The sequence below is a fragment of the Garra rufa genome, chromosome 1 (genome assembly GCF_049309525.1).
Source record: "Garra rufa chromosome 1, GarRuf1.0, whole genome shotgun sequence".
In the NCBI taxonomy this organism is placed as follows: Eukaryota; Metazoa; Chordata; class Actinopteri; order Cypriniformes; family Cyprinidae; genus Garra; species Garra rufa.
In genome coordinates this window covers 14407370-14424310 of record NC_133361.1, presented here as the reverse complement: position 1 = coordinate 14424310, position 16941 = coordinate 14407370, and the positions used below count along the sequence as shown (strand labels likewise).

Genomic DNA, 16941 nt, shown 5'->3' with positions numbered 1-16941 from the left:
GCTGTTCATTGACTTCAGCTCAGCATTCAACACCATAATCCCTTAACAGCTCATCCACAAACTAAATGTACTGGGCCTAAACACCTCCCTCTGTAACTGGATCCTGGACTTTCTAACTGGAAGACCTCAGTCAGTCCGTGTCGGCCACAACACCTCGAGCACTACCACACTGAGCACAGGTGCCCCACAAGGCTGTGTGCTCAGCCCATTGCTCTTTACGCTCCTGACACACTACTGCACTGCCAAGTTCAGCTCCAACCACATCATCAAGTTCGCTGATGACACGACAGTGGTAGGCCTCATCAGGAACAATGATGAAACACACTACAGAGAGGAGGTGGCACAGCTGGCTAAATGGTGTGGCGCTAACAACCTGTCCCTCAACGTGGGTAAGACAAAAGAGGTTGTGATGGACTTCAGAAGAAACTCTGTTGACCACCCCCCAATGACCATCGACGGCTCAACCGTGGATAGAGTCGGCAGCACTAAATTCCTGGGGGTGCACATTACGGAGGATCTCTCCTGGACCACCAACGTCACGTCGCTCAACAAGAAGGGCCAGCAGCGCCTCTACTTTCTCCGCCGACTGAAAAGGGCAAGCCTCCCTACACCCATCCTCACCACCTTATACAGGAGCACCATTGAGAGCGTGCTGACCACCTGCATTACTGTCTGTTATGGGAACTGCAGTGCTGCTGACCGCAAGACCCTTCAACGGACTGTGAACACAGCCGCAAAGATAATCGGTGCCTCTCTGCCCTCCATTCTGGACATTTTCCATGCACGATGCTCCAGTAAGGCCTCCAGCATCGTGAAGGACCCCACCCATCCTTCCCACAACCTCTTCCAGCTCCTGCCATCAGGTAGAAGGTACAGGAGTATCAAAGCTCACTCTGTTAGATTGCTCAACAGCTTTTTCCCCCAGGCTGTGAGAGCCCTTAACCCTCTGGGGCCGGCTGTATCGCCGGCGATACGAGCTCATTTTTTTTAGATCAGCGCAAAAGACACTAAAAATGCTCTGTCGGTTTAAGTCATACAAATTAGAGATATACATCATTGGAAACTGTAAAGTGTGTACTTCTATATGTGCACACTCAAATGAACAGCAGAAAGTTGTGCTTTTTTATTTAGAATAAAGAAAACAAACAGGGTGATTTCTGTTTTCTCTGTCTCCGCGAACTGCTTTTAGAAATGCGTCACTTAAATCATTCAAACTCGGTGAATACTCAGCACACAAACAGAAAAGTGGTATCTACTGAAAGCTTGAGATTTATGCTTTTAAACGAAGTAAGTTTTATCAAAAACAAATAATCTGTGATAAATTAATCTATATGAAACCAAGGAGATGTCAAGTCTATCGAGTTCCAACTAATTATCTCTAATGTGACCGCGCCCACTATCGCGAAATCTTTTGCCATGCCATGTGCTACTAGCGCGGCAAGGACCGGAGTATCTGTACGCGAGGAAACTCCCACATCACCGCAACAAAGCAACATGACTTCAAGTTCATCTTGGCTACAGTTTGTTTCTGAATGAAGACATGCTGTGAGGAATAAGACTTATATTTACCACGATCATAAGAAGGACGCGATGCGACGCAAACCCAGCAGGAGGAGACATTTACATGAGTAAGTCTTACTTTCATTTTCCTACTAGCTTTCGCTGTTATTTACTTTGACAAAACATGTACACATTTTACTAGTTAGACTTATTCCAAACTAAAATTCCTGACTTTATCAAATGAAACATTATGAAGTACGTTTGATTGCATTGCATCTCTCACGATGCCAGGATATTTATAATGTTCTAGAAAAACGATGTGATTATGACTGTGAGATGCATTTATGACGATATCATTATGAATGTAGAATCATACTTATTAATTTATTTTATTGTATAACAGTGTAAAAGTAATATGAGTGCTTACACTGAATGTGTGTTTACATCACGTTTATTAGTAATATAGTGCTAAACGATAATTATTAGTTTCTCAGATATTACATGTCCTTTTTTTTACATTAGTACAAATTCTAGAGTATAGACTGTATTCTGACAGATGATCCTGATATGATTTTTGGTTTGTTTTGTTTTTGTAGTGATCTCAAACCTGCTCAAAAGATGAATCCTGCCCTCTTTCCCATGAGTCCCTTCAAACTGTTTTCCTCTGAGAGCACTAGAAACTTGAGATGTTCAACTACACTGATATTCTAGTGTAAAACAAGTTTTTGACTTTTTTTGTATTTTTTTAAGGGCACGCAAAATAGCAGGTAAGATTTACATGTTTCATTTGTTGAACAGAATTCAGAAGAAGTTTTCAGAAATGCCACAAAGTCTGTGCACATCTGTGTGGTTAGATGAGGGAGCTCAATAATGTGTCTTTGACCTTCATTATGTATGTTTTGTTTATACAGTGATAGTAAATAAAATAAAAATAATCTAAAACTCCATTCTCTGAATCTTCTCACATTGTTTCTTCTTCTGCTAGTCAAGTCAGTCATTGATGGGGCCATTAGGGAGGGCTCTTTTGTCTCTCAGGTGTGAATTGCTAAATATTCATGGGTCATTGCCACACCTATGAATAATCCCTTTCGATCACAAAACATGTTTTATAAAATTTACATCAATATATTGTTTTCTCTGAACGAGTGAACGAGATGATTTTCACATCATTTGGTTGAAAAAATTCTAGCCTACGACATCCAATTATCTAAAGTCTTGTAAAGAAATGTCCTGTATGTGCTTCATGGCCTTATTTCAGTGACTTCAAAACTTTAGATTTTCAATAACCACGCATAAACATAGTTTTCTCAAAAACACAAACATGCACATTAATGTTGCTTGCATATTATTGTAGCCCAATATGTGCTGATTACAATGTAATCTGACTTTAACCATTCATATGTTTTTAAGATACTGAAAAAAACACAAATGTCAGGGCTTGTCAAAACTTCTTCAGGGCCCCAAAACACCTCAGGCCCCAGAGGGTTAACTCAGCCTTCTCCCCCAAACTCACTAAAAACTGTTGACAAATTCTGAGTGTGCTACACATAGGTGAGTGGGCCATACAAACCACCTGTAGTAACACACTTACGTACACTAGACACTTTATAATCACTTGCTGCTACAAAGACTTAATAAGAATGTATGTTTACTTGTTTTCTGCACTACAAATCTTTCGGCACTATGTGCTGTTTCCCTCAAAATCCTTTATCTGCACAACCATATGCACAAAATATCTCTTTTGCACAATTATGTACAAAATATTTTTTCTGTTTGATTTCATGTACAGTATTTATGTAATGTAAAGTATTTGTATTCTCAGTTCTTGAATGTGTAGTCAACTATTTATTGTAGTTATATTATAGACTGTCTATAGTCAGATTGTTAAACTGTTGTATAAGGCTCTAACTGCTTTTCTTATACTTGTACTGTTTTCATGTCTATGTATGTTTAAAGTACTTTTACTTGTTTATAAAGCACTCAATGGCCTAGGACCTACATACATTGCAAATATGCTCACTGTATACAAACCTAACAGACAACTCCGATCACTAGGATCGAGTCAGTTAGTAATATCAAGGGTTCACACAAAACAAGGGGAATCCGCTTTTAGCTATTGTGCCGCCCGCAGTTGGAATCAGCTTCCAGAAGAGATCAGATGTGCTAATACATTAGACACATTTAAACACAGACTCAAAACTCACCTGTTTAGTTGTGCATTTATTGAATGAGCACTGTGCTACGTCCGAACAGACTGCATTATTTTATGTAAAATCATTTTACGGTAACGCTTTAGATTACGGCCCGCAAAGAACTATGTAAGTAAACTGAATTTACGGTGTAAGTTTCTGTAATTATAGTGTACCTATATGTAACGAACATGTAGGTATAGTGGAAGAATATGTTAATTTTGGGTAATTAGGGGGTAAGAAACCAGATATGCAACATGCAAAGAACTACATAACTATACTGAAATTACGGTGTACGTTTCTGTAATTATAGTGTACCTATAAAGAACGTACATGTACAGTAGGTACTGTATAAGGGAAGAATGTGATACATTTGGGAAAAAATAAGGGGGTAACAACCCAGATATGCAACCTGCAAAGAACTACATAAGTATACTAAACTTACTGTGTATGTTTCTGTAATTATAGCGTACCTATTAAAGCATGTACATGTAGGGAGAACATATGTTACATTTTGATAATTGGAATAAAAACCAGATATGCGACCTGCAAAAAACTGTAAGCAAACCTAAGTTACGGTGTTAACAGGTATCTTTATTACTGTGCCAGGCATAAATCGTACGTTTGGTGTATCTACACGTAAGCTTTTTTAAATAACTGGTAAAATACACTCTTGTTGCATGTGGGACACAACAGGCGTTTTCTCTCTGACATGCTGTAACTGTTAACTAACACTAGAACCATGAAATACACCGAACACGCATCTTTATTACAAAATTACACGATTTGATTTGGGCGCTGTAATCCAGAATTTCAGAATTCATGCGATTGCGAGGACCAGACCCAAATTCAAGCCTTTATCTGACGATCTTCATTTCCATCTTAATAGATTAGGGTCTGGATTTTTCCAGGCTAGAGTCCACCAGCAACAGCCATAAAACCGCGCTCAAATGCATTTTAAAATTTCAAATACAGACGCACTAGGAAACCTACTGTATTCCGTCAGAGACGACTGCGGCTACAAACGCATCATTTGGATTACTTTTTGGTACAGCTGTTGACATTTTTGTTAATGAATAAATTATTGCGATTGCACGTTTCTGTCTTTCATGTTTTTTTATTACTTTACAGAGAGATATGCTTAACGTTATGTTTCGAGGTAGGAGTGACTAGCGACTATAAAAATAGTTTTATGTTTTATTATCAAAATGAGAATTTTCCTGCATATTTTGGTCAGTTACGTTTTATATCCTTTTATATTCGCTATTAAATGGGTAAGATATGTTATATAAAACAAACAGCACCATGTCACCTCAGGAGTAACTTCTGTTTGTTTGTTTTATATATGTTTTATTAATTTAATTGATGTCAAACTTGCCACACATAATCAGACTGTTCAGATCTGATACACTAGCAAACAGTGGGTTTGTGTAAATATATTGTTAATAAAACAACTTTCTCCAATATCCTGCCTGTAGTGTTTGTTCTATTGTATTTCCATTGTCTGGTATTGACTTTCATTTTAAACTACAAATATATTGCATACAATTAATGCATGCTTGTATGTGTTCTGTTGATAGTTTATAGACTTTCTACTGTTATCAACTGTTTTTCACTTTAATTGGATAGTCCTAAAATATATGCTTAGTTGAGAATGCCTACTAATAGGCTGCTGAATGTAAACTTTAGATTAGTTGACACACAACAGATGCACAACTAATATTTAATTAACTATCAACAGATAACAAACTAGTGATTTTCGTAAAAATGAGATGGTTAAGTAATTATTCATTTGATGCATTTGAGGCTCTTAAGTAAGGATGATATAATATGCTGTTGATCATGTGTTGACATGACTGTAGACTATCAACTGACAGATTAATTTTAATAAGTTGATAGACAATTTAGAAGATGGTAACACAATCTACAGAAAGTTAGCTGACTATTAGTTAATAACATGTTGAAAAAGACATACTGACAGTCAACATGCACTTTTTGTAAAATCTATAAATTAGAAACTAACATGCACTTTATAATCTACAGGAAGTTAGTTGAATGTATGTTGCTTGTCTGTTGAAACAATGTTGTTGAATGTCAACTGATGCACTATTGACATGGAACTAAATGAATACTGATAACTAGTAGTGTGTCAACAGATGGACCATCGAAATAAAGTGTTACCAATAATTCCCAAAAAAAAAAAAAAGGAAGCATCGGACATAACCAAAACATATTCGAGACATTTATTAGGAACACCAGCATAGCAGGAAAGCTAATGATTTCTGTTATATTAAGCAAAAATTAAGAAAATGAAAACAAACCTTAAGGTTGAATAGGTAAAACGTCTAGGTTACGTATGTAACCCCTGTTCCCTGAGGACAGGGAACGAGACGCTGCGTCCTGGTGGACACTATGGGAACTGCTTTCAGCATGGCCGGTTCTGAAACAAGCTATAGAACAACGACAGTGAACTTGACACTGGCCGGTGCCAGCCTATGACATCATCAACAGGCGCCTGCTAGTATAAAAGCAGGTGCCTGAGAGCACATTACCATCTTTTTGTCGGACGGAGGTATGTGCAGGGCCCGAGGCATGGCCCCGAGACGCAGCGTCTCGTTCCCTGTCCTCAGGGAACAGGGGTTACATACGTAACCTAGACGTTCCCTTCCGGAGGGAACTCTACGCTGCGTCCTGGTGGACACTATGGGAACGTTTATACCAACACTGCCATGCCGAGGGATAAGTGTGCAAACTGACTGAATGAGGAGTCAAGAAGGAACATCACCCCTGCTTCAGCGAGAGTCGCTGGGGCCCAGCCTGTCACGGCTAGCTCGGCTACCTGTGCACGTAACTCTCAAGCGTGGAGGCCTAGAGGAAGCCTACTACACTTAGCTCTCTAAGTGATGGAGCTCATAAACGCCCTGACCATAATGGGCGGAGTTTAGGGAATGGAGGTCTCAGCAGAGCGAATGTCTGCTCTAGGGACCTGACAACATTCAGTGCTAACAGGTATAGGTGCTATACTCGACACTGGGGGTATTCAGTGAGGCTGAATAGCCTGTGCAACAAAAACTACCCAAGTGGAGCTTCTGCTCAGAGGGAATCTACAGGGTGGAGGTCTCATGACCTAACTACACTTGACACTGACGATGGTCTTTGAGGCTGAATAGCCTGTGCAACAGGCCTGTCTAAGTGGAGATTTTCTGAGGAGTGGAGGCTTCGACGAAAGGAAGCCTGGCAACACTCTGCGCCTTCCAGAGAGCGACTCTAAGAATGGAGGTGCCGTGACACCTCTACACTCAAAACCTGGAGGTAGTCAGTGAGGCTGAGTAGCCTGTGCAGCAGAACTACCTACAAGGAGTTCAGAGGAGTGACTGCTTCAAAGGAAGCCAAAAAAGCACTCTGTGTCTTGCAAAGGAAAACTCTAAGAGTGGGGGTCTCGTGACCCATCTACACTTCAACACTGAGGGTAGTCAGTGAGGCTGAATAGCCTGTACAGCAGAACTACCTGAGTGGAGTTTCTGCAAAGCGGCGGCTTTGGTAAGAAGAAGCCTGGTACCACTCTGCACCCAGCAGAGGACGACTCTAAGGATGGAGGTCTGTGACCTATCTACACCTAGTACTAGAGGTAGTCCGCGAGGCTGAATAGCCTGTGCAGTCGGACTGCCTATTTCTAGTGAACCTCTGGAGGCAATGAAGGACTCTGAGTGAGTCTGGAGAGTGGAGGCTTCTGAGAAGAAGCCTAACAACACTTCATAGAAGGGAGACTCTAAGAGTGGAGGTCTGATGACCTAACTACACTTCAACACTGATGGTAATCAGCGAGGCTGAGTAGCCTATGCGACAGTACCTAGTGGAGTCTGGTGGCAATGTTCTGCGAGCAGCAGAAGGACTCTAAGAGTGGAGGTCCCATGACCTACTACACTTCAACACTACAGGTGTTCATCGAGGCTGAATAGCCTATGCAACAGTACTACCTGAGTGGAGTCTGGAGAGTGGAGGCTTTCAAGGGAGGAAGCCTGACACACCTCCGTGCTTAGCAAAGAAGAACTCTGAGAGTGGAGGTCTCATGTCCTATCTACACTCTAACCCTGAAGGTAATCCGCGAGGCTGAATAGCCTGTGCGACAGAATTACCTTCGTGGAGCTCTTCTGGAGAGTGGAGGCCGGAAGAGGCGTCGACACTCGATCCTGCTAGCAGTGCTATCTGGATTGGAGTTGGAAAAACTAAAAAGGGTTTTGTACGAAACCAACTCAAGAAATGGGAACGGAGGTTTACCTGCGTGGCCCACACCGTGAAGGATTTAGAAAAGGACCCGCCAGTGGGGGAAGACCTTTACCACCAATGTGGATTTGAGAAAAATGTGTAAGCGCATTTACCACACATGTGGATTTTAAGGAGTACTCAAGGACTTGCGTGAGTAAACACCACAAATGTGGTTTTAAGTAGGTGCCCAGGGCATAGCGAGAGGATCACCAGACTGCAGTCTCTAGGCGATAGAAAAGCCTGAAAGCGGAGCTTCTGCAGAGGGGAGGCTTCAGCAGAAAGACTCTCTAAAGCGAGAGAAGGCCTACGACGCTCTCCCTAGGGAAACTCTTCAGAGTGGAGGCCTCAAGTGAAACGCTCTAAGCGAGGGGAGGCCTGACTACACTCGACGCTGGCAAATGGCAAATACTCACAGTAGAGCAAATAATGAAAAATAGCATATATCACCTAGCTCTGTGTAGTGGAGGCTCCGAGACTGCATCTCTAGAGAGAGAAGCCTACAACACTAGTTTTTGGTGAGTGAAAGACTGCACTCCCCCCAAAAATAGTCAGCGAGGCACCCATGGGCCTGCTAGCTGCTATAACTGTGAGAGTGAAGGTCTCAGTACTGTTGGCTGTGACAGAGGGGAGACCTATTACACTGTGCTTATCAAAAGAGTTGAAAAAACTTAAGGGTTTTGGAACCAACTCGAAAATGGGCACGGAGGATTACCCTGCTGCGTGGTCCAACCGTGAAGGATTTGAAAAAGGACCCTGCCTTTACGGGAGGGATCCTTACCATAAGTATGGATTTTAGTAAAGTGCCTAGTAGTGCACTTACCACTCACGTGGATTTTAGGGAATGCTCAAAACAACTTGCGTGAGTAAACACCACTAACGTGGTTTTGAGGAGGTGCTCTAAACATTTTGCGAGGAAGACACCTGTATCATTCCCGGGCGATAGCAGAACCCGGAAGCGGAGCTTTCAGCGAGGGAGGCTTTAATGGTTACAGGCTCTCTCGAGCGTAACAAGCCTGACGACGCTCAGCTGAGGAAGTTCTATCGAGTGGAGACCTTGGTATGCACACCCTCTCGAGGAAGGGATGCCTAACTACACTCAACGCTTGTAGTGACAGGTCCACGAAAAGGGCTCATATACAGAAAGTAGTAGTATTATCTTTATATGTCTCTCTTTACAGAGGACTTCACAGAGAGGAGGCCTTCTAGGAGAAGGCCTGCTACACTCAATTCTGGTGGATTGGGTTTTAGTCACAATACCAGAAAATAATTTAGCGAGGCCCAGAATGGGGCCTAACAGCCAAACATATAAGATTTCTACTTAAAAGTTGCGCTTGTTTTTTTTTTTTTTTTTTTTAAAGAGAGCGGAGGCTTCAGTAAAACATCTCTCTCTCAGAGAGGGAGCCTTGACGACGCTCTGTTCACCCTAACACACAAACTCCTAGGAGTGGAGGTCTCACATGTGTGTATATGAATATACACAGGGAAGGTACCTGACTACACTCATGCAAAAAGAGTGTTACTCTTAGCAGGGTTTGAGTGAGCGGAGGCTTCAGCAGAGCATTTTTTATTTTTTTTTTTCACTTGAAGCAGCTTAACAACGCCCAAGAGGGTTTTTTATTACATATTCTCGTATGTATATGTATGTTAGATCATGTCTATACCAAGCTTACTCTAGCGGAGGTTTCAAACCTGACAACGCTTAACCCAAGAGGGGATTTCTACGAGTGGAGGTCTCTACACACTGTTTTCTTTTATAAAACGAGGGGAGACCTGGCTACACTCGGCACTTGGTGGCAGTAGAACTCAAGAGGAGCTTGAAAACTGCAATAACAATCACCCAAGAGGAGCTGGTAGACAAAAGAAAACATACACATACACACTTGAATATTTTATTAAAGTGTCTTTACTGTTCACATACCGGGCCAACAGATTGAGTATCAATCTCATCATCGGCCCAGCCCCAGAGTCTTTGGCGAGGGGGAAAAAGGAGGGGCAGGTAGCCAAACGGACGTGAGGGGAACTAGAGAGGAGACTCTAGGTACCTGATCCAGGCCTGCCGCCACGCCGGCGCTGGATCATCTCCCTTAGATCCCCTCTCCTATGTCGCGCATCCCGCCCCCTCTGGGACCGACTCCTCCAGGGGGAAGGGCCCCGAGTGGCCACACTGGCAGCCTGGCCTCGTCTCTGGCCCTTGGACCAGGACGGGCCTGGTTTTCCCCGGTGTTCAGGTGGGGGCGTGGACCGACGAGGGATGCATGATTTAAAAGCCGCCGAACGCGCCTTCACCTCTCTGAACTTCTCGACCACCGCCTCGACGGATGTGCCGAACAATTCAGATGGCGAAACCGGCGCATCGAGGAGAGAGCGTTTCTCTTTCTCCCCGATGTCCGCCAGGTTCACCCACAGATGTCTCTCCGTGGTGTGGCGCAGCTCAGCCACCTCCTCCGGGGAAAGCCCCAGACCTCGGTCCAGATCTTTCAGTAGATCAGCCTGGTACGCCTACGACACTGCCACCGTGTGCAGAGGAGCACCAGCCTGACCCACTGCCGCATATGCCCTGCCTTTCAACCGAAATGTTTCTCTCAAAGGCTTGGATGGCAGGGTCGGAGCCTTCAGGGTTGATGTCCCTCCCGCTGAGAGATCGTTCCCAAACGTCTGCTCAATGAGAGGCATCGACACATGTCCGCGCCCATGCATTCCCTCGACATCAGCATAATTCACATGCTGATGCCTGTGAATGCGGGCTGAATATGGCCTGTCCCATTCCCTCTCGATCTCTTATGCAGATCAGGAAGGAATGGGAGGCTCACGGGAGTTGGCTTGTTATGGCCGGGAAGAAGCCGCTCGTCTAGTCTACCTAGGGCGGCCTCTTCCCCGGCAGGCTTCCACTGAAGGGGTAGCCGCGCGGTCCATAACAGACATCAACTCTTCATATGCGGGGCAGGCAGGCTGCATGGGCTCAGAGAGCTCATCTTGTTCCATTTCAGCCTCCTGCTTGCCCTGGCTTGAAGCCAAAAGAGCACTCGCTGTCAGGATCGGAAGATGTGAGAGACAGCACATCTTCCGCTAGCAGCGCGTTCTCGTCTCCGGCTGACGTGCGAGAGAGATTAAACCCTCTCTCAAACTCGTCAGCCAGCTCCACCTGTGATCCCCGCGATCTCAGCCGCCGGGCAGCCTCAGCCGCCGCGGGACCCAAGCCGCGTGGGGCGGATGGATGTCCCAATTCCCTCAAGAAAAGAGACAAACGAGAACGGAGTTTCTTCAAAGTGAAACTCTCACAATGAACGCGCTCCGCTCCTTCTAGAGCAGAGCGCGCATGCTCTACACCTAAACACACCAAACAGAGGTCGTGTGCATCATCAGGTGTCAGATTTCTCTGACACGGATCCGCACACTTCCTAAACAGTTTCTCTCTAGGCATCGCTGTACTCACTCATTTAGAACAGAGGACTCTGAAGACAAAAATATGGTAATGTGCTCTCAGGCACCTGCTTTATACTAGCAGGCGCCTGTTGATGATGTCACGGGCTGGTGCCGGACAGTGTCAAGTTCACTGTCGTTGTTCTATAGCTTGTTTCAGAACCGGTCATGCTGAAGGCAGTTCCCATAGTGTCCACCAGGACGCGGCGTAGAGTTCCCTCCGGAAGGGAACAGGTTTCAAATAAAAATACTGGCATTGTGTGCAGTGTTGTTTTTTGGTGCGGCTTTACTCTTATGAACATTCCGTCAAAGTAAGTGTATGAGATTCTTCATTTTTAGGAAAATAAGTCAGATTTTTAGTTAGAAAATATATAGCACACTCAGTTAGAACAGTCTTGAGAGTTAGAAGTAATTTAGACATTTAGAGTCAGTTAGAAGATCTTGACTGTGCTTGGTGGTGGTAGCTTAAAAGCTCTAGGAGGAGTTACAGTCAGAATGTTTAGTCAGAATAATAATAATAACTTAAGTTTAAATAGCATTTCAGTAGTTTAGCTTTCTTAAGCCAACTTAAATAAAACAAATCTAACTTGATTTATGATACTTTTTAAAATGTATTACATACAACTAGCATTAGGTAGCATTCATTTAGCAAAAAGTTAAAAATAACTGTACAAGACAAACGTCTAGGTTACGTTTCTAGGTTACTCCAGAGACGTTACATATGGGAACTCGCCTGAGAGACCAATCATCTCTGAGCCTTATTCAAAAGGCCAATGAACATTGGCGAGTGGTATTTGCATACTACGCCACTCCCCGTACATACGGGTATATAAGATGGCGGTACGCAACCACTCATTCATGTTTTCGCTGAGGAGCCAGATCGAGCCGGCGTCAGCGCGACGTTAGGGTCGTGGCAGGGGATGTAACCTCTCCATTCCCTCCTTCAGGGAACAAGGGTTATGTACGTAACCAGATGTTCCCCTTCAGTCGAATCACTTCGGCGTTACATATGGGAACAAACCCATGGAACAGGCCACGACCCTGACGCCGCATTACGCACAACCCACGTGCCGACAGGCGGACGTGCCAGCAGATGGACATTGTAACGTAACCTTCCCAACGCCCAGTATGGGGCCACCAGGAGGATTTGCTCCTCGTCCTCTCTGAGCTTGCACAGGGTCTGTGCAAGGAGGCTCACTGGGGGAAAGGCGTACTTGGGCCCCGGAGGCCAGGTGTGTGCCAGCGCGTCCCTGCCGAGGGGAGCCTCGGAGAGGGAGTAAAACAGCTGGCAGTGGGAGGATTCGGGGGAGGCAAACAGATCTATCTGGGCCTCCCCGAAATGGCTCCAAATCAGCTGGACAGTCTCGGGGTGGAGTCGCCATTCTCCAGGGAGGGTGGACTGCCGTGAGAGCTGGTCGGCTGCACGGTTGAGTTCCCCTGCTATGTGAATGGCACGTAGCGATTTCAGCCACGTTTGACTCCAAAGGAGCAGACGGCGGGCGAGTTGTGACATGCGACAAGAATGATGTAAGCCACCATCGCTGTGCTGTCGGTATGAACAAGCACGTGCTTTTGACGCAACGTCGGTCGGAAGCGACGCAGGGCCAGAAGCACAGCCAACAACTCGAGACAATTGATATGCCACTGCAAGCGGGGTCCTGTCCAGGAGCCAGACGCTGCTTGCCCGTTGCATACAGCACCCCAACCCATGGTGGAGGCATCTGTGTAAACCGAAATATGCCTGGACACCTGCCCGAGGGGCACTCCTGCCCAAAGGAAGGCAGGGTCTGACCACGGACGGAATAGGCGGCGACACTCCGGGGAAACGCCAATCCGGAGCGTGCCACGGTGCCATGCCCGTCTCGGGACTCGATCGTGAAGCCAGCGCTGAAGCGGTCTCATATGAAGCAGGCCCAGCGGCGTCACCGCAGCTGCAGCTGCCATATGCCCCAGGAGCCTCTGAAATGTTTTGAGAGGAACCGCTGTCTTGTGTCTGAATGACTCGAGACAATTCAGAACTGACTGAGCGCGCTCGTTGGTGAGGCGAGCTGTCATGTTGACCGAGTCCAGCTCCACACCGAGAAAAGAGATCCTCTGCACTGGGGAGAGTTTGCTCTTCTCTCGGTTGACCTGAAGGCCCAGATGGCTGAGGTGTGGAAGCACCAGATCCCTCTGTTCGCACAGCAGTTCTTGCGAGTGAGCTATGAGAAGCCAGTCGTCGAGATAGTTGAGGATACGCAGACCTGTCAGCCAAAGAGGGGACAGGGCGGCTTCCGCAACCTTGGTTAAAATGCGAGGAGAGAGGGACAGGCCAATTGGGAGCACCTTGTACTGATATGCCCGACCCTCGAAGGCAAACCGTAGAAAGGGTCTGTATCGAGGCAGAATCGAGACATGAAAGTACGCATCCTTCAGGTCGATGGCTGCAAACCAATCCTGGGGACGAATGCACGTTAACATGCGCTTCGTCATGAGCATCTTGAACGGCAGCCTAAGAAGGTACCGATTCAAGACTCTAAGATACAGGATGGGTCTTAACCCATCGCTCTTTTTGGGCACGATGAAGTAGGGACTGTAGAACCCCGACTTCATCTCGGCTGGAGGGACAGGCTCGATTGCATCCTTCGCAAGTAGGACTGCAACCTCCGCACGAAGCAAGGCGGGATGCGTGTCCGAACGGACAGTAGTGGACAGGACACCTCTGTACCTGGGCGGACACCTGGCGAACTGAATCGCATAGCCGAGACGTACCGTCCGTATCAACCACCGCGAGGGGCTGGGAAGCTGAAACCAGGCTCCCAGCCGAGTCGCCAGGGGTATCAAGGGAACGTTGACCGACGTGACCGCGGTGGGGCAGCCTGAGGGGGGAATGGGACTGTTCCCAGAAGGATGAATACCTTGGAAAAAGTCTGACTGCCATAAGCAGCGCTTACCTTCCTTCGAAATTAGCTCTTTTTGTTCTAAAAGTGTGGGTTTATTACCTGAATACACAGTGGCTCCCGGCCCTCCATCGGGAGCGGGGGCGCTGATGTCATCGTCCCCCAAAGAGCCGGGAGGGGGAAGTCGGTGGCGGCACGGAGTTCCTGCATTACTTCTTGGTCAGAACCATCCTGGTGTAGTTGTTTTAGCGCCCCAGCTTGATACGCTTGAAGTGCAGCCACGGCGTGCAGGGCAGCCTGTCCGGCGGCATGGTACTCACACGCGCAGGCATAAGTGCACCGCCACGGCGCGCTCAACCTGGGGAAACGCTACACATCCGCTGGCTGCCCCGCCATCCAGGATGGTGATGGAAGAGGAGCTGGAGCGCGGGTGAGATGAAAGAGGGGCCTGTTTTGTTTTTACCAGCTCCTCGTGTACCTCCGGGAAGAAAGGAGCCGGAGGAGGGCGCGGCAGTGCCGTGGAAGCCCTCCCCAAGAACCAGTTGTTTTTTTGTGGGCACCTCGAGACCGATCCCCCTGGCGGCTCGGAGGAGCATAGCCAGGGAGTTCAGCGTCCACCTCAGACGGGGCAGCGACCACGGGGGGGCGCTGAGCCACCAAGGCGTTCGCCTCACCCTCTGACTCTCCCTATGATGCAGCGATAGACATCTCATCTTCCTGAGGAGTACCAAAGGAGACGCTCAGCCCGGCGTGCGGGGAAGCATACTGCTCTGGGAACTCAACACATTTTAAATGTCCCCCTCGCGTCTCACCACGGCAGCCGAAAAGCATTGACGGCTTGGCGACCTGGCGCGGGAGGATGGTGAGGGGAGTCGGCTCGCGAACGAGCGGCGGGACTTTAGCGTAACCACGGTCACGCATTCACAATGAACGCACGAACCATCCATGAACGCTGTCTCAGCGCACTCCGAAGCACGCGAGGCAGCGCTCATGTCCGTCCAGCGAAGTGAGGAAACTACCGCACCCAGAAGCGCACAGCCGGGAAGGCATTCTGAAAAGAACGTCTTCCACAGCCGAAAGAAATTCACTCTTTTATCCCGGTCTGCCCAGGGAGCGCGGCACTACTGTGCACCCAGATGAGGCTGCTCACTGGTTTGCAGAGGCTTCTTGAAGCCGTGAAAACGGCAGCCCGCAGGATCCCGCTGGCGGCCTTCAAAATGCTCTTTTAGATCGGCAGCACGCGAGCGGGGGAGAGAGTGAGTGAACTTCGCAGGAACAATTTGTTTTTATGAATGAAGAGGCTCGATCAGAAAGCTCTGAAAGCGAAAATCTGAATGAGTGGTTACGTACCGCCATCTTATATACCCGTATGTATGGGGAGTGGCGTAGTATGCAAACACCGCTCGCCAATGTTCATTGGCCTTTTGAATAAGGCTCAGAGATGATTGGTCTCTCAGGCGAGTTCCCATATGTAACGTCGAAGTGATTCAACTGAAGGGGAACAAAGCTGTACACATACATTTACAAAACATTGCATTCTGAAAAAAAAAAACATTGGTGTGCACAATACAAATATGTAAACGTATTTATTTGCATGTTATCTAAATTTCTTTGTTCAGATTGAGGTCATTGATATTTACATATACTGAATTTATAGAAATAAAAACTGAATTTACAAAAATAAAAATGTAAAAATGTTTAAAGTTTACATACACTTGATTCTGTATACTGTGTGTTATATCCTGGATGACCCACAACTTTTTCTATGTTTTGTGTTCAACAATCTACTTACACCTTTGGTGTGTTTTGGGAAATGATGTTAAGAGTTCAACTGCCTGCTGTTCTTCAGAAAAATCCACCAAATCCCGCAAGTTCTTTCATTTTCCAGCATCTTCTGCATATTTGACCACTGTCCAACAATGACCTATGATTTTGTGATCCATGTTTTCACATGAAAAAAAAACTGAAGGACTCATCCACAACTATTATAAAAGGTGAAACAATTCACTGATGCAGAAGGAAACACAATGCATTAAGAGCCGTAAACATTCGAACAGAATGATGATGATGATGATGATGATGATGATTAGAAGCCTACATTATCCTTGTTTAGTTTAAAGATCATATTTGTTCATTTAGTACTGCCCTTCAGAAGCTTCATAAAATACTTATTTTTATACTTATTTTCAGACAAATAAGTACAGTTTACCCCAATCATCCAGTTCAAATAGTTTACAAATAGTTTACAGTCACTGCTGGAAAGGGTTAAAATATGCAAAAACATAACAAAACACAAAACAAACATGAAACACTATTCCTTTTTTTAATCAGCTATAATTCTGACTTGCAGACTTAGTTTAACCATTTGTTAAATTAAATAGCGGTAACACTTTAGAATACTCTATCTTACTTACTGCAGAACTAATAAGGAATTATAAAAGGTAACAGGTAACTAATCATTAACACTTAACTCACTAGTCACTACTGTTAAGGAAGATGTGTTAACTAATCAGTATGTAACACAAGTTTATGAGTGTGTTAAGTAACAGTTCTCCTGAAGAACTACTATTAATTATCTAGTTACGGATCAAGAAACATAACTATGAAATAACTACTACTGAACAGTTATATTCAAATAGTCACCATAATAATCAGTTAATAATCAGGCCCACAAATCAAGTACTTGA

At 45.5% G+C, this 16941-nt stretch overlaps 1 protein-coding gene across 1 annotated transcript in view; it reads left to right on the top strand.

Moving 5' to 3' along the window:
• The window catches only part of LOC141286993 (interferon-induced very large GTPase 1-like), a 66021-nt gene extending 51333 nt beyond the window's left edge, over positions 1 to 14688 (top strand). Inside the window, exons 8-10 of the mRNA XM_073819159.1 lie at positions 50 to 928; positions 13512 to 13659; positions 14369 to 14688. Coding sequence (XP_073675260.1) covers positions 50 to 928; positions 13512 to 13659; positions 14369 to 14688 — 1347 coding nt within the window. The remainder of the gene's footprint in view (positions 1 to 49; positions 929 to 13511; positions 13660 to 14368) is intronic.
• Positions 14689 to 16941: the final 2253 nt, after the last annotated feature.